Source organism: Schistocerca piceifrons, chromosome 8 (genome assembly GCF_021461385.2).
Source record: "Schistocerca piceifrons isolate TAMUIC-IGC-003096 chromosome 8, iqSchPice1.1, whole genome shotgun sequence".
Lineage (NCBI taxonomy): Eukaryota > Metazoa > Arthropoda > Insecta > Orthoptera > Acrididae > Schistocerca > Schistocerca piceifrons.
Window position 1 is genome coordinate 144940373 of NC_060145.1, and position 27729 is coordinate 144968101.

Here is a 27729-nt window from a genome sequence, read left to right on the forward strand (position 1 = left end):
GTTGAATGCATTCGTCTGCAGTGTATTTCTATCTCATTGACGTAGATGAGGGATCAAAGAATTATAGATATCTTAAAAATACGTTCCTTAGCCTACGGCTAATAGGGAGTTTCGTAGTTTATACAGATGGCGGCAGCGAGTTCATAACGAATCTAAAACAGACATGTAAAGACTTGCTAAGAGATGACCGAGACGTTATATAAGGTGACGCGATGGCCGGCTACTGCACTACTGATCAGGCAGTTGCAGCGAGAACACTGACTATGCACCTCCTGCTCACACTTGTGTCTGCTACGCTGGCAGTTACGGCGAGGACAAGTACTACCAAACGGGGTGAGTCTACCAGCTAGTGAAGGTCATTTTTCACATTGAAACGTCTAAAACGGACTTTTGAGTGACGATAAAGTTATATAGCCACTGTTTTCATTGCCAAGAGTTAATGTGTTTATAATGTCTGCTGTTTTCATCTCCCCCGTGTGTAACGGCCTGTTATTGTTTCCTCGTCTCTGCCAACCTCTTCATCTCAGAATGTCATTTACGTCGAACATCTTCAATTACTTACTGTTTATAGTCGTTTGATATTGTGCGATGTTTCAAAGAAACATGAAAAATGTCCTTGTTCACAATGGCTATTTGCAATGGAACTGTTACGGAACAAATGCAGTGTGTGAAGAATGAAGACAAAGTAGTAGTTAAAAAGTAATAAATATGACATTATCTATGAAAAGAGTATATATATTGCATCTCTCTTCCTCTGTCAAATTTTGCACTCAGTGAAACTCACTGGTAATATTGAGGTTATATTTTAGTATCTTAACACATGTCCTACCTTATCGTTCCTCCTTTTAATTGGTGTTATTTATATATTCCTTTCCATGACGATTCTGCACAGAATTTTTACGTTTCCTATGTGAGGTACACATGTAGTGCTGTGGGGCGATCGGTATGGTTGGAAACGACGAACAAGCTTCACACACAGCAGTTGCACTATAAAAGCTTTTTATGTTCCAGCATGTTACGCTGCCATCATCTGATATTATGGAACTTCTTATAAAAGTGCCATGTTATACTTCATGAAGTCAAAGCATAATGTGCGCTCCACACACACACACATATATTGATAAAAAACACATCGTTGATAAATTGCTCGTTACTGTGGCAGGCTTGGGACAGTCGTGTCCGACGACGATGTGCACGGATAGGAGGAGGACATTATCAACTGTGTGCATTTTCTCAACAACGTTATTTTTATCGGGATATGTATACACATGTTGTGCTTTGATTTCATATAATATGACATGCCATTTTTATAACACGTTCCGTAAGATCAGATGATGGCAGAATAAGACTATTTCAGCTGGTCATCTTGGAACAATGAAAGTTTCTAGATAGCGATCGCGGCATACTGAACGTGTTCTTCATTTCCAGCCAGTTTCATGCAGTCAGTCAACTTCATCTTCTGTGTCCTTCTGTAAAATTACATCTCTTCTTTACTGGTTTTCCCTCACTCAGTGATTCTTGAACATTTTTTTCCTCCAGGTGTGGTACGAGTCTATACAGAACTTCCAAGTAATGGTCTATTTTTTATACTAGTAGATTTACTCTGTCGACGAATGATATCTTTACCTGTGTTAGCCTGCTTCTTATGTTCTGGAGTAACTCATCACTTAGGAAGTATTGACAAAAGCGAGCAGTAAGAACAATACGTGTTTTTCGCCTATGAACATCATGTTATCTCTTCAACGAACTACGCATTTTCACTGCGCTGTCACAATACGTATATTCGCTAACGAAATTAGTCATAAATAATGGTATGTATGAGGCGGAACTATGGGCCTCATGGAAAGAGGGTGACCCGGCTGAGTCACGCAATTTGACTCTTAGTCTGATCACAAGGGGTGGCCATTATTGCATGCGTTTATCACGTAGGCTGACGTGAGGATCAATGAACTATGCTTAACGGGATGTATCTGGAACATCTTGGGAGGTTAGAAGTTAGTAGACAGGAATACAATTAAATACTTAGCTTTAATTCAGAATCAGCGATGAACGTCGATATTGACTTTGTACTATAATATTTACAAGTGCAGTTATAGACTGAACTGCGAATACTGCTTTACAATTCTGATTGCTTCACACGTACAGATCAGTTGGCAATGCATAAACTGTATGTGGGGCCTGGCTAGGTCGTAGCTAATGACTTAGCTGAAGGCTATGCTAAGTAGCGTCTCTGCAAATGAGATCTCTGAAGCTATTACGAGTGAACCATTCCTATTAAAGTCGGCTGTAGAACTGGGCAGTGCGCTAGCTTGTCTCGTAAGACCAGCCGAGTGGCGGCGCTCGGTCTGCTAGCGTCGATAGTAGCGACTCGATGTTTACTGACGGACCGCGGCCGATTTGAAGCCTACAACCTAGCCAGTGTGGTGACTTGCGGTGACACTACAAATAATCCATCACAGTGTGAGAAGAACGGCACTAAAGGCGATAAGACCTTCATTACTCATTATATAACATGTCAGCGACTCAAAAAGGAGTTCAATGCGCAGCAAAAAATTTTTTTTATCATCTGCTCAACAACATAAAATATGTGGTCTGACAGGTAGCAAAGCATGTTTTAAATGTAATCGAAAATTGTGTCTCCTGGACAGCACCTTCCGTTTCACGGACGAACTTCTATTGAAAAACTGGTAGCCAGCAACAAGAAAACACTCATTGGTTTTAAGTGTACTACGTCTAAAAAATAATATTTTCATTTGTGTTAACATATATACATACCCTGTAAACTTACTCATTCCGCATCATGTGGATAAACACATCGTTCAAACAATACGACTAATAAAAAACCAAGAAGGAGTTGTGAGACATGAACGAATGTCGGTGGGCATGTTTCTTCATCTGAAAGACTGCTTCACTACTATCAACATCTCACTGTGTTTGAACGAGGTCATATAATAGGGCTACGAGAAGCTGGATGCTCCTTCTGCGATATTGCAGAAAAACTTGGCAGGAACGTAGCCATTGGACATGGTTGCTGGCACGGAAGAAAGAAGACGGGGCTCTGGATAGCCATAAGGCACTACCGAGAGGGAAGACCATCGCAGCAGTTGGCACCACAGTGACACAACGAAATATTACAAATCGATTACTTCAAGGAGAACTCCGACCCAGAAGCCCTGTAGCATACATATCACTGTCACCCAAACATCGCCATTTGAGACTTCGGTGGTGCAAGCTAGAGCTCTTTCGAGGACAGAGTGGAGACCTGTTGTGTTTCCTTATGAAAGATGGTTCTGCCTCGGTGCCAGTGATGGCCGGGTAATGTTTCGAAGGAGACCAGCTGCCACCAACCTGTCTGTGTGCTAAACACTATGGGCCTACACGTGATGGTCTATGGTGCGATTTCGTATGGATGCAGAAGGACTCTCATGGTTATCCCACACGCCATAACTGCAAATTTGTAGTCAGTCTTGTGATTCTACCCGTTGTGCTTCTATTCATGAACAGCATTGCAGGGGGTGTTTCCTGACAGGATAACGCTCGCCCACATGTGCTTCTTGTAATCCAGTATGCACTACAGTGTCGGCATGTTGCCTTGCCCTGTTCCATCACCAGACCTGGCTTCAGTTGAACACGTATGGGTCATCATCGGACGACAACTCCATCGTCATCCACGAACAGCATTAACCGTCCCTGTATTGACCGATCAAGTGCAACAGTCATGTAACTCCACCCCACAAACTAACATCTGGCACCAGTACAACACAAGTCATTCACGTTTGCATGCTTGTATTCAACATCCTGGCGATTAAACCGGGTATTAATGTACCATCATTTCAGAATTGCGATAGTTTATCTCACGGTTACATTAACCTGTGATCTTGCAACGTAAAACAACTAAATATGTTGCCTAGACAAATATCTTCACGAAATTTCATTGCTCGACGTTAATTATTTATTTTGATATTGTGATTTTTCCGTTAGGGTATTTATAAATTATTACATTCTTTTTAAGTTTGAAACTATTTCTCCCTTCTCGTGGATCTTACATACCAGGTAGAATAGTTTCATGGCTGGAACTTTAAAGGAGTTCAGAAAGGCTGAAGGAATGCTGTCTACTCCAGGGGCGCTGTTTCCACTTACATCACTAAGTGCTCTGTCACATTCTTCTCACCGTATCATATCACCAATTTCATCGTCAATTTCATCTTCTATTTCTATAATATTGCCTTCAAGTTTATTTCCCTTGTATAACCTTCTACTCCACATTTCACCTCTTTGCTTAGCACTGGCTTGCCATCTGAGCTCTTGGCGTAGACACAGCTGCTTCTTTTCTTTCCAAAGGTGTCTTCAACTATTGTATTGCAGCATGTCTCCCCTACTACTGCATGGTTCCACAGCTTTGCATTTGCTCTCCATCAATTATTTCTTGACTCTTTTGCACTTTCTATCAATTTAACTTCTTTTACTCGTGTATACCCATTTCCTGTCTCAGTATCTCATGCGTTACCCAAGTACGTATTTCTGCTGGGTATTGTCTTTTTCCCTATATAATCTTCTGCTACCTTCACTATCTTATCTCTCAAAGCTAACCATTTCTCGTCTATTGCATTCCTTTCGTGTTTTCCAGTTAAATGTCTAATTCTCTCTCGGAAGCTTTCCACAACCACTCGCTCCCTCTGTATATTCAGGTTACATTTCCTTAATTCCCATAATTTTGCAGGTTATTTAGCTGCAGTTCATATACAATACATTATTGTCTGCGTGCACATCTGTACCTGGAAACGTCATACAGTTTAAAATTTCGTCTCTAAATCTCTCCTTTACCATTATATCATAAATTTGAAACTATCTTACATGGTCTTTAAACTTTCATTCCGTTCTTGCAGACTATAGTCTCCTACTACTTTTCTTTCTCTTTCTTTTCTTGCTATCGAACTCCAGTCCCAAGAAATACAACTAAGTTTTAGTCTCCCTTATGTATCTGGATAATTTCTTGTAACTCATCGTATATACTTTCAGTTTCTTCAACTGCGGAGTTACTTGGCATATAAAGCTGTACTGCTGTGGTGGGGCTTCGTGCATATCTTGTCTATGATAATGCATTCACAATGGCTTATTCATATTTCTATTTACTTATTGATTATTAGGACTCTTCTTCCATTACACCTATTTAATTTTGTATTTGCAACCCTGCACTGACTTAGCCAGAATCCGTTTTCTTCCTGTCACCGCACTATATTCAAACTGTACATAACTTCAACCTATCCGTTTCCCTTTTTAAACACTCTAACTTATTTACCTAATTAAAGATCTAGCATTTCACACTCCAACCACTAGAATACCAATTTCGTTTTTCTGATGGAAACATCTAACTGTGACGTCCCCGTCCATGAAACCGAATGAGGGACTACTCGTATTTTAACTCCGTAATACTTTAGCGAAAAGGGTTTTACCATCATTGAATTATAAGGTATAGCTGCATTCGGTTTGAGCCTTTCGCAGTTCTTACACAGCAAGGCCACGTTGGTTAATATTACAATGCCAGATCTGCAAATCTTGCAGATTGTTGTCCTTGCAACGACTGAAAAATCTGTTGCCCCTCTTCAGGACCCTCGGGTTAATATGATATCTCCTCGGATTCTTCTCCGTTGTGGTTGCATCTCCAGCACATCTGTCGGTGTCTTTGTGACATGCGAACGATGACACATCGTCGAGGTCCAAGGTTCATTCATGGTGGGAGGGAGGGGGGGGGGACCCTTACGTTAAGCCCTTCTTAATTTGAGTAATTCTTTGTTGGCCTCTGGCTCTTTATTACGTATTCCATGTTGTCGGTCTTTCCCTATTGCACGTTTCCGTTTTCATGGAGTTTTAAAACAACTTCCACCAGTTTACGTTGTCGGACTGTACAACAACACTGTACTTTGTCTGTTGTTGGATCTTTAGGGGGCAAAACGGATATGGCCGAGCGGTTCTAGGCGCTGCAATCTGGAACCGCGCGACTGCTACGGTCGCAGGTTCGAGTCCTGCCTCGGGCATGGGTGTGTGTGTGAAGTCCTTAGGTTAGTTCGGTTTAAGTAGTTCTAAGTTCTAGGGGACTGATGACCTCAGAAGTTAAGTCCCATAGTGCTCAGAGCCATTTGAACCAAAACGGATAAAATCGAGTGTGTCGATAGTATTACTCCTGTCAGTGAAAAATAAGCTGTGGTGTTTTATTCATTAGGACTCCATAGTCAGGAGTTAATTTGTCAGTCAGCATAAAGCATTATTAAAGGTTACCTTGACAAAAATGCTTCGGTACGCCAAATCGCATCATCTACATACATCTTTCATCTTATGTATTTGATAGACTGTACCTGTTTATCACACATAAAACTCCGTGTCTCATTTATCATCATCATCATCATCATCATCAGAGTTCTGAGATATAATGAGACACGGAGTACACATGAAACTCCGTGTCTCATTATATCTCAGAACTCTGAGAGCAACAGTTACAAATAAAAAGGAATTGACAGACATTAATAAGTACAATCCATTTTTTTTTTTTTTGTACAAGCGAGGTCATTATACGTCATGGAGACGCAAGTGCATATAATCTGATAGGTGAAAGATAAATCTCCTTCCACATATTAATCACGAAGCAAAAATACACGTATATCAAATAACATCTTAGTTTCCACATGGCGATAACACTGAAAGATATAGACAATGAAAAGCGCATAATACAGGAGAGGAGAAAGCTATGGTCATAGACGACTACCTGATGTTGTGACGATCGCTGCTTGGTCGGTAAAACGCCTGGAAGCTTCACTGCAAGAAGCATCGAGTCAATCGATGACTCGGCAATAGGGCTCCCTGTTTTGTAGACAGTTATCTCTGATACGTCAGTGGTTTAGGGCTTAATCTCTTTAACCTTGATAGCTATAGGATAGTGTCATTCAGACCGTCTATGAAGTAATACATCACCCAACTAATAAAGTAGGAAGTGCATTTTAGAGCTCTTACACCTCACGGAGGAGGGACTAATATATGGTGCCAATGGCCGGCCGCGGTGGCCGAGGGGTTCTAGGCGCTTCAGTCTGGAACCGCATGACTGCTACGGTCGAAGATTCGAATCCTACCTCGGGCATGGATGTGTATGATGTCCTTAGGTTAGTTCTAGGGGAAGTCCTAAGTTCTAGGGGACTGATTATCACAGATGTTAAGTCCCATAATACTCAGAGCAATTTGAACCATTTTATGGAGCCTGTCTTCTTAGTAGTTATCATATACTATCCTCTCTGTGGACTCAGTAGACCTAAAAGACAGCCAGTTGATTCTTGCATTCTTTCTGATATTGTTGAGGGCTGCCCTGCAACACATTCACGTGCATACAACATTCCGCTGACAACCGAGAAGGAAATCTTTGGAACGTAAAGGCCATTATAACGATTGCCTTAACTAAGACGCGAAATAATTAACGACGGTTATTGTCCGCCAGGGAAGCGATGACGAGATACTGCAAAATGGTTCAAATGGCTCTGAGCACTATGCGACTTAACTTCTGAGGTCATCGGTCACCTAGAACTTAGAACGAATTAAACCTAACTAACCTAAGGACATCACACACATCCATGCCCGAGGCAGGATTCGAACCTGCGACCGTAGCGGTCGCTCGGTTCCAGACTGTAGCACATAGAACCGCACGGCCACTCCGGCCGTCCGAGATACTGCAGTACCTAGGCATAAAGATATCAGTAGTCCTTGCTCTGTCTTCAGTTCGGAGGAAACATTCATCATCAACAAACGTAATGAGATAATAAATGACCATTTAATGGAAAATATAAATATTAGTAAAAATTACTGAGTAGGATACATCACATTTATATTATCCACTCCATCCAGGAAATTAATGTTCTCAGTTAGAGGCGAAATACATGGTCATAAGTTGTTTGGTTCGTGTTGTATCTGTGTTAACGTAGACCTTCCGTACCTGGACGAGAAAACTAACACCAGTCTAAAGTAATAAACAGGCTGAATATGATAAGGATGAGTAGTCTCCAAAGTCTTTCCTCATCCTTTGATATGGCCTCATATTTCCTATGATCACTAATTCCTTCCTAATCTTTCCGCATCTGGTCTTTTCACACCTTGATTAACTGCCATCAACACTATAAGCAAATAAAATATGCCCAGCTGTCGGCGTTATAGACCATTAGTCATATACTCCTGGCACATTTCGGCGTCCTTCACGTACCGTATTGTTTTTCCTGTAACTCATGAATGACAGGAACTAAGGGTATAACGTGATAATATTTTTATTCGTCAACAACATAAGGAAAAATGTGAATTGCTAGAAACTTGTAGTTTCATTCCAGTACAGAAGTAAAATCGATTTAAATCCTAATGAATGTATGTCGTTAACTGCATAACATACCTTAAAGACACTCCTATCTCTGTAATTTACCATCACCGTTCGTGTGTGGCTTTCTACACTCTTGAGAATTATCACTATCGGAATTAAATTTTTACGTGAGTTTCGCCTTCCTCATAGATAAGATAACCAGTACGAAAGCATTCTCTGCTTGCTATGGTTACGTACACAGCTGCTCGTCAAAAGTGAAACATCAGGAAGAATAGTTAATAATATTTTACATACTGTACGCGTACAGTGCTATAGAATCTATGAACACCACTCCGACATCTGTCCATAACAGGCCATTCTGTACCAACCGCCTTGTAATTCTCCGCCAATGGCGTCATTCAGATGTATTGTCGACAGACATGGGGTCAGTACACACAACTTCGGCCGTTGCCAACTTACCAGAGCTCGTAGTTGGTACGCCTCACTCAACTAGCTCCGAAGTTTGTATCACGAGGCTTACTGTATCCCGGTACAGACTTCCCACCAAGAAAAAGAAAAAGTCACTGGCAGCTTCGAGAAACGAACCTTGGTCCTCTGCATAGTAATCGGAGAAACTGACCACTCAGCTACAGAAACAGACTTGCAGGATGTGATTTGAGGTTTACAACGTTCAAAATTTAGCACACAGAGCTTTCAACTCTGATATCAACAACGGTTCTAATCCAGCTGCACTATGAATGGTACTGAGGACGGATGATAGATACAGCATTCCAGGCTGCTTTAACTCTGTACCATAGTTCATATACAGTGGCTGGAGGGTGAAGGTGTGCCAATACCTTGGCAATCCATGAGAAGATGTTTTTCACGGTTGGGAGATTTGTAGCTGGATAGGTGAACAGTGGAAAATGCTCTACATCAAGATAGGTCAGGGCAGCACGGGGCACATGAGGTCTTGTGTTATCTTGTTGAAAGATAATGTAATGGAGATCTTGAATGTTGGATAGTCTCCGGTCTTATCTCGTCAAAAATGTAGCGCCTGAGTTCAAAGTACTGGCCGTGCCGACCAGAAGTGATGGTTTTACGTACCCAACGGCAGTGCTGGGCCCTTATTACGATGATGAGTGCTATACGTCAATATAGTCTACTTGAAGCATTTATACTCCGCCTCTATAGCAGACTGATGCGGAAGACATGGGTTTGAATACCGATAGAGCCTAGGGCTATTCCCTGTTTGTACGACTGGTACGGGGTACACTCATCCTCATGATGCCTATTGAGGAGCAACCTGACTGAGGTGACATGGCTCCCAGGTCGCATTGCAGAGGATGACTTGGCGGTCGGTGGATATCCCGCCAGCCTGCACATGGGCCTCATGTATTCTTTTTTTCCTACATATGAACGTCGATCGTGTCGCAGCAGGCACAACGATCGTCGTGCTGACAGCCTGTGCTGCCCCTAGACGTCGTTGTACAGTCCATATGTACGTGTTTTGCCGAAAACAGGCCCATACACGTTGGTGTCGTGTGGCTTACGTTTCTGACGTCGGCCAACAATGTGTCATTTCAGACGTTAGCAGCATGTGAGCACTGAGATCCTGCAAGGCCCTTCTGAAATCATCAAGTCCATATTCGGATGGCAATCGAACTATCATGACACTCGCAAACACCAGTATCGCAGAATGATGAAACGCGAACTCGACAGACGACGATACTCTCCTTGTAGAATTCCGACTCGGGCTGTGGGACGTTTCTCCATCGTATCATATCACGACCTTCTCAAAAAGAAACCTACATCCAAATGCTCTTCCTGAATGAGAAACACTTTGTGTAATCTTTCCGTGTATACACAAAGCAGTTGAAGTTTCTTCTACCTATTTACAGCGATTGTGCTGAAGTGTTAGTAATTTGCATATCCAACATAGACTACTGGCGCCCGCATCTCGTAGCCGTGCGGTAGCGTTCTCGCTTCCCACGCCCGGGTTCCCGGGTTCGATTCCCGGCGGGGTCAGAGATTTTCTCTGCCTCGTGATGGCTGGGTGTTGTGTGCTGTCCTTAGGTTAGTTAGGTTTAAGTAGTTCTAAGTTCTAGGGGACTTATGACCACAGCAGTTGAGTCCCATAGTGCTCAGAGCCATTTGAACCATTTAGACTACTGGCCATTAAAATTGCTACACCAAGAAGAAATGCAGATGATAAACGGGTATTCATTGGACAAATATATTATACTAGAATTGACACGTTATTACATTTTTACGCAATTTGGGTGCATAGATCCTGAGAAATCAGTACCCAGAACAACCACCTTTGGCCATAATAACGGCCTTGATACGCCTGGGCATTGAGTCAAACAGAGCTTGGTTGGTGTGTACAGGTACAGCTGCCCATGCAGCTGTACATCGATACCACATTTCATCAAGAGTAGTGACTGACGTATTGTGACGAGCCAGTTGCTCGGCCACCATTGACCAGACGTTTACAATTGGTGAGAGATCTGGAGAATGTGCTGGCCAGGGCAGCAATCGAACATTTTCTGTATCCAGAAAGGCCCGTACAGAATCTGCAACATGGGGTCGTGCGTAATCCTGCTGAAATGTAGGGTTTTGAACGGATCGAATGAAGGGTAGAGCCACGGGTCTTAACACACATGAAATGTAACGTCCACTGTTCAAAGTGCCGTCAATGCGAACAAGAGGTGACCGAGACGTGTAACCAGTGGCACCCCATTCCATCACGCCGGGTGATACGTCAGTATGGCGATGACTAATACAAGCTTGCAATGTGCGTTCACCGCGATGTCACCAAACACTGATGCGACCATCACGATGCTGTAAACAGAATCTGGATTCATCCGAAAAAATGACGTTTTGCCATTCGTGCACCCAGATTCGTCGTTGAGTCCACCATCGCAGGCGCTCCTGTCTGTGATGCAGCGTCAAGGGTAACAGCAGCCATGGTCTCCGAGCTGATAGTCCATGCTGCTGCAAACGTCGTCGAACTGTTCGTGGAGATGGTTGTTGTCTTGCAAACGTCCCCATCTGTTGACTCAGGGAACGAGACGTGGCTGCACGATCCGTTACAGCAATGCCTGCCATCTCGACTGCTAGTGATAAGAGGCCGTTGGGATCCAGCACGGCGTTCCGTATTACCCTCCTGAACCCACCGATTCCGTATTCTGCTAACAGTCGTTGGATCTCGACCAACGCGAGCAGCAATGTCGTGATACGATAAATCGCAATCGCGGTAGGCTACAATCCGACCTTTACCAAGTCGGAAACGTGATGGTACGCATTTCTCCTCCTTACACGAGGCATCACAACAACTTTTCACCAGGCAACGCCGGTCAACTGCTGTTTGCGCATGAAAAATCGGTTGGAAACTTTCCTCATATCAGCACGTTACAGGTGTCGCCACCAGCGCTAACCTTGTGTGAATGCTCTGAAAAGATAATCATTTGCATGTCACAGCATCTTCTTCCTGTCAGTTAAATTTCGCGTCTGTAGCACGTCATCTTCGCAGTGTGGCAATTTTAATGGTCAGAAGTGTATATTACTCTTCATATGTTTGCTGCTTACTGTATTTATAGTGTTGCAACTTAAATAATCAGCAGCCTATTTTAGAGCATTATGTAGTTTTCTGCTACCTGTCTCAATGGACTATACTGAGGCGACAAAAGTCATGGAATTCTTCCTGATATCGTTTTGGACCTTCTTTTGCCGGAGTAGTGAATCAACTAGACGTGGCGTGGTCCCAACAAGTCGTTGACTCCTGCAGAAATATTGAGTCATGCTGCCTCTACAGCCGTCCATAATTGCAAAAGTGTTGCCGATGCAGAATTTTGTGCACGTTCTGAACTCTCGATTGTGTCCGATAAATGTCAGCTGGGGTGAATGTAGGGTGATCTGGATGATCAAATCATTCACTCTATTTGTCCAGAACATTCTTCAAACCAATCGCAACTGTGGCCCGAAAATATGTCATCCACAAAAATTCAGTCGTTGTGTGGTAACATGAAATCCCTGAATGGCTGAAAATGATTATCAAGTAGCCGAACATAACAATTTCCAGTCAGTGATCCGTTCAGCTCCATGTTAACACAGCTCACACCTTTATGGAGCCACCACTAGCTAACACAGTGTTTTCTTGACAACTTAGGTCGATGGCCTCGTGGGGTCGATCACACCGAACCCTACCATCAGCTCATATCAACTGGAATCGGAACTTATCTGACGAGGTTACGGTTTTTCAGTCGTGTCGGGCTCAACCGGTATGGTCATGAACCTAGGACAGGCACTGCAGGCCGTATCGCGGTGTTAGCAAAGGCACTCGCATCTGTTATTAACGCAAAATTTCCCCTCACTGTTCTAAAAAATAAGTTCATCATACGTCCCACATTCATTTCTGCAGTTATTTCACGCAGTGTTGTTTCTCAGGTAGCATGCCGCTGCTCACGGTCGTTAAGTGAGAATTAATGCCTGAAATTTTGTGTTCTTGGCACAGTCTTGACACTGTGCGTCCCGGAGTACTGAATTCACAAAGGATTTTCGAAATGGATTGTCCCATACGTCTAGCCACAGCTACCATTCTGCGTCCAAAGTGCGTTGACTTCCGTTGTGTGGCTATGAAACGTACCCTTTGAACAATTATACATGACTGTGCTTAAACTGACACACAATATTTTTAGCGCAACGCAATCTGACTTTCAAAAATCCCTACAAAAAAATGGCCCTGACTAACATTAACCTATGCGTTTCACGAATCGCTTACCTCAAAAAAATCTTGGTTACTCGAACTACTGCAATACAGCGAGCGCCACTACTGCCAGCTAAATAAAAGATTCAAACTACGGAAGGCACTAACTACTGATAGGCATAGTTAGCAAATGAAAGATTTTAATAGAGAACAAACAATATATTTACCTTAATAGTCATAATATATATAGCAGTTCATGACATCCAGTCTTACAAATTTCAAAACTCCGCCATTTCTCTCCCCACATCCACCACTGCTGGCGGCTCACCTCCAACTGCGCAACGCTACGCGCTGTTCACATCCAGCTGCCCAACACTACAATGGCAGACTACAATGCAAACTAGCCACAGACTGCACACAGCACAGCCAGTGATTTTCATACAGAGGGCTACGTAACGTTGCCAATAAGAAAACATAAACAGCCTACTTACAGCTATAATCACTTCGGAAACTTATTCATGACAATTACCTGTTTACAAATGAGAGTTCCACCAATGCACTGCTCTTTTATACCTTGCGTACGCGATATTACCGCCATTCGTATATGTACATACCGCCATCCATTACGTTGACATCGTAGTGTACAGTGTTTACGCTCAAATGCTCATTATTTGCATGCCGAAGCAGGAAGCACTCTTCATACTTGTATTGCTTACTGTGTTTATAGTGTTGCAATTTTAATGATCAGCAGACTGTTGTACAGTTTTCTGTAATTTTCTGCTTCCTTTCTGAATTATCTAGCTCATTAATGTACAGAAGTTTTTCTCCAGCGTTTGTCTGGGCGCTTGTGTGGATGAGTGTGTGTGTGTGTGTGTGTGTGTGTGTGTGTGTGTGTGTCAGTCTATGTAAGTGTGTATGTATGGAAAAGAGGGGAAAGTGAGATGATAATAGAAAGTGAGGGAGAGAGAAATGAGAAAAGGTAGTAAGATACGTAGACAGGCAGACGGATATATATATATATACACTCCTGGAAATGGAAAAAAGAACACATTGACACCGGTGTGTCAGACCCACCATACTTGCTCCGGACACTGCGAGAGGGCTGTACAAGCAATGATCATACGCACGGCACAGCGGACACACCAGGAACCGCGGTGTTGGCCGTCGAATGGCGCTAGCTGCGCAGCATTTGTGCACCGCCTCCGTCAGTGTCAGCCAGTTTGCCGTGGCATACGGAGCTCCATCGCAGTCTTTAACACTGGTAGCATGCCGCGACAGCGTGGACGTGAACCGTATGTGCAGTTGACGGACTTTGAGCGAGGGCGTATAGTGGGCATGCGGGAGGCCGGGTGGACGTACCGCCAAATTGCTCAACACGTGGGGCGTGAGGTCTCCACAGTACATCGATGTTGTCGCCAGTGGGCGGCGGAAGGTGCACGTGCCCGTCGACCTGGGACCGGACCGCAGCGACGCACGGATGCACGCCAAGACCATAGGATCCTACGCAGTGCCGTAGGGGACCGCACCGCCACTTCCCAGCAAATTAGGGACACTGTTGCTCCTGGGGTATCTGTGAGGAGCATTCGCAACCGTCTCCATGAAGCTGGGCTACGGTCCCGCACACCGTTAGGCCGTCTTCCGCTCACGCCCCAACATCGTGCAGCCCGCCTCCAGTGGTGTCGCGACAGGCGTGAATGGAGGGACGAATGGAGACGTGTCGTCTTCAGCGATGAGAGTCGCTTCTGCCTTGGTGCCAATGATGGTCGTATGCGTGTTTGGCGCCGTGCAGGTGAGCGCCACAATCAGGGCTGCATACGACCGAGGCACACAGGGCCAACACCCGGCATCATGGTGTGGGGAGCGATCTCCTACACTGGCCGTACACCACTGGTGATCGTCGCGGGGACACTGAATAGTGCACGGTACATCCAAACCGTCATCGAACCCATCGTTCTACCATTCCTAAACCGGCAAGGAAACTTGCTGTTCCAACAGGACAATGCACGTCCGCATGTATTCCGTGCCACCCAACGTGCTCTAGAAGGTGTAAGTCAACTACCCTGGCCAGCAAGATCTCCGGATCTGTCCCCCATTGAGCATGTTTGGAACTGGATGAAGCGTCGTCTCACGCGGTCTGCACGTCCAGCACGGACGCTGGTCCAACTGAGGCCCCAGGTGGAAATGGCATGGCAAGCCGTTCCACAGGACTACATCCTGCATCTCTACGATCGTCTCCATGGGAGAATACCAGCCTGCATTGCTGCGAAAGGTGGATATACACTGTACTAATGCCGACATTGTGCATGCACTGTTGCCTGTGTCTATGTGCCTGTGGTTCTGTCAGTGTGATCATGTGATGTATCTGACCCCAGGAATGTGTCAATAAAGTTTCCCCTTCCTGGGACAATGTATTCACGGTGTTCTTATTTCAATTTCCAGGAGTATATATATATATATATATATATATATATATATATATATAGAGAGAGAGAGAGAGAGAGAGAGAGAGAGGGGGGGGGGGGAGAGAGAGAGACAGAGATAGAGAGAGTTATAGAAATTGACAGAGACAGAAAGGGAGACTGAATGTAAGAGAAAGTCTATCAGAAAATATAAGAACCGAACGTGAGATGAGATTGTCATTGTCATTGTCATTGTCATTGTCATTCATGATTAGCTTTCTCCGCAATACCAGAGTATTTTAAAATCTGTATGTGTGGTTTAGCCAAACTCTCAGCTCATTATGTTCTTCATGAGCGTTATTAAATTGGAACCAAATGATATTTGTTATATCACTAAAGGAATGTATCTTCGTTTGCAGATTCGTCAGAAATCTGTCGAGCTGTGGTTAAGCCTGTGTCGGGTAAGTACATCTAAAGGTTACAGTGTCTTTTACGTTTGGACATCTTATCTTAGGTTTACTCCGCAACTTACAATAAAATACTAAAAAATATGCTTTCTAGCGTTGTTAGCACAACTCATTTGGTTTAGCGTATCGTTTTGTGCCAAGAAAGTACTTACCAACCGTTTGCATTCCAAATACCACACTTTGAGAAAAAGGAGAACAAAGAAGAATGTTTGTCACAAACTAGGTAAGACATTTGTAGTATCTATGTTACACATGATAGTGGGCTGTGCCCAGGCTCATACTTCTTTAACACTAACAGGTAACATTTACGGCAAAAACATGACCTGTTCCTCACGTCGAGGGAGATGATGTAGTGGTTTCCTTATTGGACTCTCATTCGTGGGGACGACCCTTCAAACTACCTTGAGTCCGTCAGAGTTAATTTTTCTGTCATTTCCCTTGATGGCTTAAGGAAAACCCCACGATGGTTCCTCTGGAAGGGCGCGACCGATTTCCTCCCCCATCGTTCCCTCGTCCGAGCTTCTGCTCCGTTTGTAATGACTTCACTGTAAACGTAACTTTAAGCCATATTCTTCCTTCCTTTTGCCTCAGGCAGTCTATCTAGCTACCGTGCTTGAACAGTTTACATAGATACACTGCTGAAATTTGGTTCTTGGAAACGAATTTTAATATGCGTATTCTTACGCAAACTGTAATTATTAATATGGGTCTCGGGGGCTACTGGTTATTTATGTACCAAATTACGTAAAGATTAACTGAGATATTGCGGAATGTAATGATTTTCAATATTTCTTATTCATTATTTGCAAGGCAAAACTGGAGCGAATATCGTCTGCCGTTAGGTGGCCAAAATGAAACATACTGAACTCATTCAGTGCTGTGAATTCGGGTAACTGAAATTAATTTTAATTTCGAAATCAATGAAAGATCAAAATTGAGAAGTCTCTCGCATTTACATTTAATATTATGACTTGAAATTTTAATTAAATGATACAATGAGCGTAATGGCCGACTAAATCCTGCTAGTGGAGATGAGCTCCCTGCACTACGAAGTTATGTAAAAAATTTGTTAATTATAATTAATGGTTGCGATGATGAGAGGTGACAACTAAGTCAATAATACACGCTATCTAATAACAATTTCTATTATATTTTTCAAAAATACAGATAACACGTTAACTATCAGACAGCACTACAATGGCGGCTTACCGCTAGACGAAACAAAACAGGAGCGATCGTTCAATCAAAGCATTGTCCCTGATCTTCATTGCCTATGTTACACAGAGATTATACCAAAAAAACTGTTTTTTTTTAATTACATCGATTTTTGTGTTTTGATAATAATAACTTACGTTCTTTACTATTTGTTATACATCGCTCACATGTACACAGTCTTAAAATAATTTATAATTCACACGTCTCATAACAAAAACTTCCTTTCCCTTTCTCCAAATGTCCATTTATGTGACGTACCGTCACAGAACCATGACTTCACGGCGTCTGCACCACACTCGAACCCTACCACCAGCTCTTACCAACTGAGATCGGGTCGCTTCTGACCAGGCCACGGTTTTCCAGCCGCCTAGCGTCCAAGCGATATGGTCACAAGCCCAAGAGAGCAACTACACGCGATGTCGTGCTGTTAGCAAAAGCATTATCATGGGTCGTCTGCTGCCGTAGCCCATTACCGCCTAATTTTTCCCCACTGTCCTAATGGATCCGTTCGATCTCCGTCCCACATTGATTTCTGCGGTTATTTTCTGCAGTGTTGCTTGCCTGTAAGCACTTGAAACCCTACGCAAACTCCGCCGTTCTCAGTCGGTAACTGAAGCACGTCGGCCCCGACGTGGTCTGTGGGATGTGGTGTTCTCAGTACACTCTTGACACTTGATCAGGGAATAATGAATTCCCTAGCAATTTCCGAAATGGAGTTTCCCATGTGTCTAGCTCCAACTACCATTCCGCATTCAAAGTTTGCTATTTCTGTCATGCGCTCATAATCCCGTCGGAATCCTTTTCACATGAATCAACTGAGAACAAATGATAGCTGCGGTAGGGCACTGCTCTTTTATACCTTGTGTACACTATACTACCAGCATCTGTACTTGTGCACATCGCCTATGCATGTCTTCTGTCATCTAAGTGTGTATACTACACAAGCCACGGTAAACACCATGAGGTAAGTCAACATGAGATACTTTCTGCCTTTTTCCACCTGTGAAAGATAAGTATAACATTATCTAAGTTCTCCCATTATTTTGTTTGAAATTGCACACATGATAGATGATTAGAAACTGAGAGCCGTGAGAAAAAAAACTAATAGCATAAAATGGCTGTTTAACTTTTCTAATAACATAAACACTTCAGCCTAATAATGCCATCTGAAGCTCATGGGAAATGTTCTGAACTACTTAATCTTACACTAAGTTCGTGGCAACTGTTCTAAGTTATGCCTGCAGGTCTCAACATCTGCATTACAACATCCACTGAAAGAACTGGTCTACCTGTTGCATCCATGTCAAACTAGGCGTGTAGGCATCTAGTGCCTGTATATATGAACTATTTTTCATTCTTCTCAAATTGTGATACTGAGTTGTTACAATTAAACTAAAAGTGCTCCGAAAAAATAGTAGTTCCACTTTCCGCCACAGGGTGAAAATATGGCAGTCAGAAAGTGAGGTGGGTGCAGGGAAGGGAAGAAACCTTCAAACATGTGATAATGGTGGTTCTGGCACGTTTATTAGGATATGATCACAAATTGTAACATGTGGTCAGTACGGTCTCCCAAATCAGCAACATGCTGCATCCGTAAGGAAGCATGCTCGACGGTTGCTCGCAATACATCCAACGTAATCAGAGCAGTATATCATTGTATGTTATCATTTAGGTCACAAAGACTCTGGATACGTCCCTGATAGAGACGATCTTTCAGATATCGCCACAACCAGAAGTCACATGGATTTAGTTCTGGGTATATGGCAGGCCACACGTCTTGAAATTACCTAGAGACGATGGTGTCATTATAGATGGTTTCTTGAAGCGAATCTTTCATCAGGCAACAGACACGTGGTGTTATCCCATCTTGTATGAAAACAGTGGGGACGATACGGCTGTCTTCTTGCAAATCTGACATCACGTGTTGCAGAAGGAGGTCCTTATGAAGTGGAGATGTCACTGTATACCTAACAGCCAATGAGATGTCAAATGTTCGAAGAAAAACGGCCTGAGAATGAAGGGGCTTTCGAAACCATATCACACAGTCACACAAGCTGAGTGCAGTGAATGTTTATGCGCAACATACGGAGGAGTAGGACCTCTACGTGGCAGTTCTTTGCCTACACGGAACTGTGCGATGTAACATGTGTCTCGTCTGTCCAAAGAATGTTTCCCGGCCACATGTCATCCACTTCCATGCCTGCCAAAAACAGAAAATTTGAAACCACGTCGTTGCAGCCTTTCTTGGAACTTCATTTGGTACGCATTCTGAAACTTGTGGAGGTACTAGTATAAAATGCATCTCAAAGTCTTTGGAACTGTGGACCAGGGAAGAGGCACGTCCCATGACACTGCTCGAGCTCTGGCTGCAGAATTTGAGGCTTGTGCTGCACGGTCGGCTATAACTACAGCAATTTCATTAACAACTGCCACAGGAATGGGTCGCGTCCCTCTCCCTGCTGTACCACCTAATTTTCCTATTTCTTCAAATTTCTTGTACATGCTATTTGGCCCATTTATTGACATGCGGCCTCTTTGCAGCTGTTTCTGCTGGAAATATTCCCGCAATGCAGCTCTGCTATTGCTGCCGTTCTGATAAAATATATTTACCACCAGTGTACAAACCTTCTTTAACCTATCACTCTAACATTCACTTCAGAAAAGAAATCAACACAGGTTGCCAAACGACAAACAGTACACAGAAGTGAAAGCAGGAAAATGTCATATTTTGTCTCTGTAGAGCGCCGTATTTTCATCTGCTGGCAGGCAGTGGAACAACTATTTTTTCGGCATATATTGTGAGTATACCGATTAATGGACATATCTACGATGTTTCAGTGTCTTGTGATGTACACAGCCCGCACTGCAGCACTCGGAACACTGTAAGTTTGCTTATGACCACCTAGTACCATGACATGTCCAGTGTCCTTGAAAAGTTTTCCACATTGAAATAAAGCTACTATTGCTACTACTACTAGCTCTCCTATTATTACTATCTGTGCTCCGAATCATGTGTCCTTATAAATCAAGTGTCCTTCATTTTTTTGAGTCATCTGTCTTCTGACTGATTTTATGTAGCCCGCCATGAATTTCTCTCCTGTGCCATCTTCTTCATCTCAGAGTAGCACTAGCAACCTACGTCCTCAGTTATCTACTCAATGTATTCCAATCTCTGTCTTCTTCTACAATTTTTGCCGTCTAGAACTCCCTCTAGTACCATGGGAGTCAGTCCCTGATGTCTTATCAGGGGTCCTATTATCCTGTCCCTTCTCCTTGTCAGTATTTTCCACATTTTCCTTTCCTCTCCGATTTTGCGCAGAACCTCCTCGTTCCTTACCTTATCAGTCCATCTAATTTTTAACATTCGCCCGTAGCACCACATGTCAGGTGCTTCGATTCTTTTCTGTTGTTTTCCCCCAGCTATGTTTCACTGCCATACAATGTTGTGCTCCAAACATACATTCTCAGAAATTTCTTCCTCAAATTAAGGCCTATGTTTGATACTAGCAGACTTCTCTTGGCCAGAAATGCCCTTTTTGTCAGTGATAGTCTGCTTTTGATGTCCTTGCTCGGTCCGTCATTGGTTATTTTGCTGCCCGGTAGCAGAATTCCTTAACTTCATCTACAGTGTCTCTCTAGGTCGCCTTGGTCCTTCTTGGCGCTGTGTTCTGCCATGGTTCACCCATTCCTGTCAACATCGTGTCAAGAGTGGCATTCCTCCTGTTCAGACGTCGAGAGGTTCGTCGATTCCTCCAGTTAGTTTCTTTGAACCCAACTGCAGGTCCTTTCTTAAATGCTGAGATCTGCGTATATTGTTCATGCATCTTCCTGCGAGGCACTGTTGCTGTCCAACTGAGTACAAGAAAAGAATTCGCAAAGAATTTATGCCGCGGAATCAACATGTCTCTTGTTTACTATCCGGGGTAGCTGCTTCGTGAAAGTTTAAAATTTAACATCAATACCTCTATGAATATAAATTTATGAACAATTTACATAACTTCTTCGTGGTGCCTTTTTTTTTTAGAATGTAAATCAGGGGCTCCGTGTAGCAGGTGACACTGGTCGATAAGATTGGATTAGGTTATATGTACTTTCGACTGTTGCCTGATGCAGAGACTGCGCTGGTCCGACGCAAGACGTCAAAGACTAATCTGGGAGTATTTATTCTTCCTCTGGAAAGGTGTGTTCTGAAAGGTCACAAACTAGGATGCCGAATCGGTCCCTTATGCTACACCATCTACGTACACAGTGAACCACAGGCTGCGGAATGCCTTGTTGCAGGGTGCTACGACAGCACTAGTGTGACGCCCAGCAGCTTCAGAATTACGTCGTTGGGTGAGCTACATATGACTTGATATATTGTGAGGACCTGCCTGAAGCTCAAGCCACAACACTACTCCATCCCTTGGCAGAGATTTGTCCTCGAAATTCCAGTCTAGTACTATTGTATGAACATTTGTCGCTCTGATCCTTTCCCACAACACTATTTCCATATCACCCAGTATCTGTTCTTCCTCCTTACACTCTCTGTCATATGGCGTATGGTGAGTGCTACAGCAAGAATGCCCCACCAAGGTCACGCGCAATGCGCAGCGACAGGCGCACAGCGTGCATAAGTGGATCAGTGTTTTTGTTAAAAAAAAAAAATCTCCCGGGGGATAAGGAAAGGAGATAAGGAACTTTATTGTTTGTAATAGAACATAGAGTCACCAGTGATCTTTATTTTACAATTATTGTTGCCTACTTTAGCCCATACGAAGAGATAGTCGCCTGCATTCAGCTTCTTTCTTCTCGTAGACAGAGTGAACGGCTTGTCTGGCGCCAAAGTCCCATGAGGAACCTCAGCAAGTACTTCTCTCTGCCGATGGTGTCCACCCAAACGATGATCAAGGTTAAGAAAATTCCCAAGCTCGTAATTCCTATTACCATGATAAAGTGCCCTTAAACACGGTAGTATTACTGCATATGTTGACACAATTGATGGCCACTACTGCGCCCACCTTGTGCTACTGATACCTTGTCCACTGACGACATTATCAAGGGAAGCATTGAGGTACGTCGCTTTCCTTACTGACAAATGAAGTATACAGTAGGTATAAGCAGGATACGTTGAATTCAGAACCGTAATCTCTTAATTGTCAGTGGTAGCTGAAGCGTTGTTCCCGAGTCGTCACGTTGAGTCCTGTTTAGCAGCGTCCAACTGTTTTGTGATTCCAATTGTTCTCGTTCAACTGACCCTCACGGCCCCTACAAGTTGGTGATATCTACGACTTCAGCCTGGAAATTAATTGACTGGAATAGGTCTTTAGTGATGAGTGCCGCTGCGAAACGTGCCCCAATGCCCAGCGGAGACCTGTCTCGAGACGCCCCAGAAAGTGGTGAAATGTCAACCTGAATGTCGTTCGCCATACAGCCCGACAACCAGGAGTGATGGCTTGAGGTGCCATTTCTTTTCATAGCAGGACCTCTTTGGTTGTCATTCGTGGCACCGTTGCAGCACAGCCATACATCGATGATATTTTAGGCCCCGTTTCGTTGTCCCAGCCTGCTGTGCCCTGCCATGCAACATTTCAGCAATATATTATTGCCCACCTGCAGATGGCAAGGGTTTCTAGTGTTTGTCTTCATGCTTACGAAACCCTTCTTTGCCCAGCATGGCACCCGAATCTCGGCCCTGCCCCCCCCCCCCCCCCAACACGCACAAATACACACAGATGAGAACGTTTGGAGCGTTATGTGTAGGACACACCAACCAACTACGGGTTTTGATGATTTAATGCAACAATTGGACAGAATTTGTCGCGATACCGCTCAGGAGGACATCCAACAGTCGATGCCAAGCCGAATAATTACTTACATAAGCGACGGAAGTAAACCAGTGGTTTACTGACTAACTCAATTTGTGAAGCTCTTTCTCTAGAATAGTATAATCCAATTTTCACAATTTTCAAGATTTCTCTCCCATTCAGATTATTCCATCGTGGTGCATCCTTTTTTTTTTTATCTCAGGGCATATGTAAAGTCGCAGAGCTGCTGATAAAATAAATCTCTTTCACAAATTACTATAGATTAATTGTGGACATAATTTGTCATACAAAATCAATATACATTTTCCAGGAGTATCAGCAAATACATTTTTTCAGTATAGTGTGCATAGCTATAAAGTATTAAGTTGCCAACTGATATACATATTAATTAGGGTAAGACAAATTCCATATTTGGTAGTCGATTTTGGTTTTCTTCAATAAAAGACTTTTCTAAAATATCTAGAAAATTTCGAATCTGACATTACCTTTAGGTCCCAAGTAACATTCTACTAATTTCTAACTGGAGCCATCATTTTAATTTCTTTTAATATTCCCACATAACCTTTTTATGACTTTATTGTGTTTTATCCCTTTCATTTATATTATTTTTATGTCATTTTGATGCCTCTTTTTTTAAGTGCGTAATGCCCTCTTAGGAAAATCTAAACAGATTTTCTGTTTCTCTAATGTGTTTATTAGGTAGTGACATTATTTTACAAAAAGTGTCCATCTAGCCTCCTGGCTATGGTTAATTCAACATCCTTAGAGTTAACTGAAAATTTTATGGACGAAGGATATAATCAACTTACACTCCAGCAAACAATAAGACAATTTCTTAAAACGGAATAGGTCATTCAAACCATATACTTGTGCACAATATTTACAGTAACTATTACTAGTTGCTACATACAAATAATGGAAAGAATAAACTAATACTAGAACAACAACATTCCTTTAATGAATGTTGCCCTCAATTACCTTCCCTCTTTCTGTACAAAATGTTGACTGCAATGTTCGCTGCCTACTAATGAACATTTACTCCATTCGACTCCAGCAGCCTGTTTCTCAAACCGAATATTGAAATTATGGCCTGTCTGCTCTATGTACCACGTATCACATTCACTACCCAAAATTTCGTAAATACCACAGCCGTCAAATCTGTTACAGTGATTTCTTACAGAGCGTTTCAGTTTTCTCTGAAGGGAAACCCTAATAACAAAACTGATGTTAATGTCTTTATTCCGAGTAATCTACACATTTCATCTGATACATGATCAATTTGTGTCATACTGACAAAATCATTATTTCTGTGGCTAATATATTCAAAGGTCCATGTTTCATTTTATTCATTATTGTGTCAACCTTAACAGCACTGTAATCGTTAACTCTTACTATATGTTTCGAGAAAGAAATCTCTTTGTGACCTCATTAGGTTCTAGGGATAGCCTTAATATTCTGTGAATTGAAGTACCGAAAAATGCTAGTTTATTTATATGGATGATCATATTTCACATTAATTACAGCTTCAATTGTAGTAGGGTTTCTGTAAATTCCAAAATAATTCTTTTCTTTCTAACGTGTAACAGTCAAAGAAGGACACTGTTTACTATATTCAATTTTGACAACGATAAATGTAACTTTAGGTGGCCTCCAAATTATCTATTTAGCCTTTTCCGCAGGTGTACAATATTTATGTGTCATAAACATATCTTTTACTGTAGATACTTCTGTTTTTTAATACCGGATTTTCTGAAAAAAATTTACATTAAGTATGATTAACTAACATATCAACTACCGCTCAACCTATTTTTGAATGAAAAATAGTTAATTCGCAGCATATTTTCAATGAATTCTACCAGTTTTCTAGCATTCAAGACCATATCAAATTTGCTGTAATAACATTTATACTTTCTTGGAGTGGGATATTAGAGTAGAGGTTTATAAAGTTCAGTGATGCAAATGTTACATCATGATGAATATCAACAGTTACAGTAATCTGCGCCAGTTATAACTATGAATATTTTATAATCAAACAATACTATTTTGTGTATATCAGTAACACGTCATCTTCAGATGTTGCGAGACCTCTTTCGCTACTGTAGTCATGAGACGTATGGGCTCAAGTTTTACATCTTGAAAATTTGAGCCACACACTGACCCCTACTGAGAGGCTTTAGAGATAGTCTTGTTCATTTTCCGTCCTGGGTACAGTAAAGAAGTGCTGGCGTAAGCTGTCTCAAACGCCATCTCGACAGCAAGTATTTAGGCTGCCGCCACTGACCAAATGGACTCACTGACTCACTCACACTCTAGTTTGGCATCTGTCAGTTAGTAACAGTGCTGGTTCATTTCATGTCTCAAGCTATGACAGTACATAGCGACATGGTTAGTGACTATAGTGAGACTAAAGTCTGTGATAGCAAGATACTGGAATTGTCTGCAAGAAGACTGTTACTGATGACCTTGTACCACAACACATGGACTCTATTCGAAATACGTAAATGTTCATGTAAATAAAGAACCGCATTAATCCACGTGTACATTTTCCTTGTAGAAAGAGGATACTGGCCACCCATAATAACATCCTCTCCCTTGCTTACTTGCTGTACAAGACTCTACAGTTGTGACGAGGGTACTGCAGTGGCGACGTGGGTACTACAAAAGATGTTTGTCTTCTAATTAGGTCTACAGTACTTCTGGACATTTCAACCACCTACGTTGTGCAGAGAAACATGGCCACCAAAGGTTATCGAAAGTGTCACTTTTTCGTGTTCGCTGGAGCATATATTAAGTAATATATTATCAACTCCTTGATATTATCAACTCCTTGTTTACCTGGCTCTCGCAACAGTTCTATAATTTCTAGCTAATCACATGAACCAACTGCAGTACCTTTTCATTATCAGAGATGTAGTAGTTTTCTGACCAAGTCTGATAAATCAACTATATTGAAAAGTGAAAGAATCTGGTACACCTACCTTATATCGTGTAGCGCTCGCGCGAGCACGGAGAAGGGCCGCAACACAATGTGGCATGGACTCGACTAATGTCTGAAGTAGTCCTGCAGGACTGTTGATAAATCCGTAGGAGTACGAAGGGGTGGAGATCTCTTCTGAACAACAAGTTGCAAGGCATCCAGGTATGAACAATAATGTTCATGTCAGCGGACTTTAGTGGTCAGTGGAAGTGATTAAACTCAGAAGAGTGTTCCTGGAACCACTCTGTAGCATTTGTCGACGTGTGGGGTGTCGCATTGTCTGCTGGAATTGGTCAAGTCCGTTGGAATGCATAATGGATATGAATGGACCCAGGTGATCAGACAGGATGGTTACGTATATGTCACCTGTCAGAGTCGTATTTAGACATATCCAACTGCACACGACTCACACCATTGCAGAGCCTCCACCAACCTGAACAGTCCGCTGCTGACATGCGGGGTCTGTGGATCCATGAGGTTGTCTCTATACCCGTACACGTCCATCCGCTACATAGAATTTGAAACGAGACTCGTCCAGCCAGGCAACATGTTTCCAGTCACCACTAGTCCAATGTCGGTGTTGACGGGCCCAGACGAGGCGTAAAGCTTTGTGTCATGCAGTCATCGAGGGTACACGAGTGGACGATGATGTTTCGTTGAATGTTTCGCACGCTGAAATTTGTTCATTGTCCAGCATTGAATTCTGCAGCAATTTGCGGAAGGCTTGCACTTCTGTCACTTTGAACGGTTATCTTCAATCATCGTTGGTTCCGTTCTTGCAGCATCTTTCTCCGGCCGCAGCAATTGCGGCGATTTGATGTTTGACCATATTCCTGATATTCACAGTGCACTCGTGAAGTGGTCGTGCGGGATAATCCCTGCCTCGTCGCTAACTCGGAGATGCTGTGTCCGATCGCTTGTGCACCGACTGTAACATTAGGTTCAAACTCACTTAAATCTTGATAATCTGGCGTCGTAGCAGCAGTAACTGATCTAACAACTGCGAAAGACACTTTTTGTCTTGCTTAGGCGTTACCGAGCGTAGCGCCGTATTCTGCCTGTTTATATTTCTCTGTATTTTAATATACATGCCTATACCAGTTTCTTTGGAGCTTCAGTGTACTTCTCCATGCTCGTCGTTAATATATGTCTGTCTATAGTTATTATGTATATTTTTTAATCTCAGTGGTCCTGAAGTCCCTTTTTCTACTGACATTACATTAATAGGATGGAAAAGTTTTTCAAAATAATTACTTATTACTCTACCAAACTCCATATGATCTTCATCGCTATAGTTCGTCCATTTATTAATCCGTTCATGCAGCCCTAAATAGCGGACCTTCACTGGAGTGACCATTAGTTTCCTACTGTGAGAATTGTTGAATGATCTTATCTTACAATTTCACTGCATCTGTGTAGATGTCCCTTTGGCTGCAAATTGTTATTATTATTATATGTAACATTATTATTATAACTATGGTGTTGTTCTTTTCTCTCATAATCTTCATCATTCTGTCTATCAAGTCTGCATATCTCAAAAATTGATCCAATGAGTCATCTGGTTAATGCACTAAATCCCATTGAATTTATGCTGGTAATCTTACTTACAAAAAATATGTTAGCGTGTTCTCTTCAAATGGTTTGTTGAAGTATGGACATTTCTCTGTTTGGTTTTTAGGGAAGTGCTTACCACGCCTATCTCTAGGTTCGGGCCCATTCAGATGGTATTTTTTGTTTCGTTTTTTGTAGCTTGTTCATTCACCGAGCCACACATGCATAAACAGTCTTTTTTCTAAATCTGCTTGTGAAACATCTGCAGAAATGTTTTGATCA

General features: G+C 42.6%; 1 protein-coding gene across 1 annotated transcript in view; it reads left to right on the forward strand.

Moving 5' to 3' along the window:
• Window positions 1-212: 212 nt before the first annotated feature.
• The window catches only part of LOC124712137 (vitamin K-dependent protein C-like), an 82474-nt gene continuing 54957 nt past the window's right edge, over window positions 213-27729 (forward strand). The window contains exon 1 of the mRNA XM_047242436.1: window positions 213-333. Within this exon, the coding sequence (XP_047098392.1) occupies window positions 213-333 (121 nt within the window). The remainder of the gene's footprint in view (window positions 334-27729) is intronic.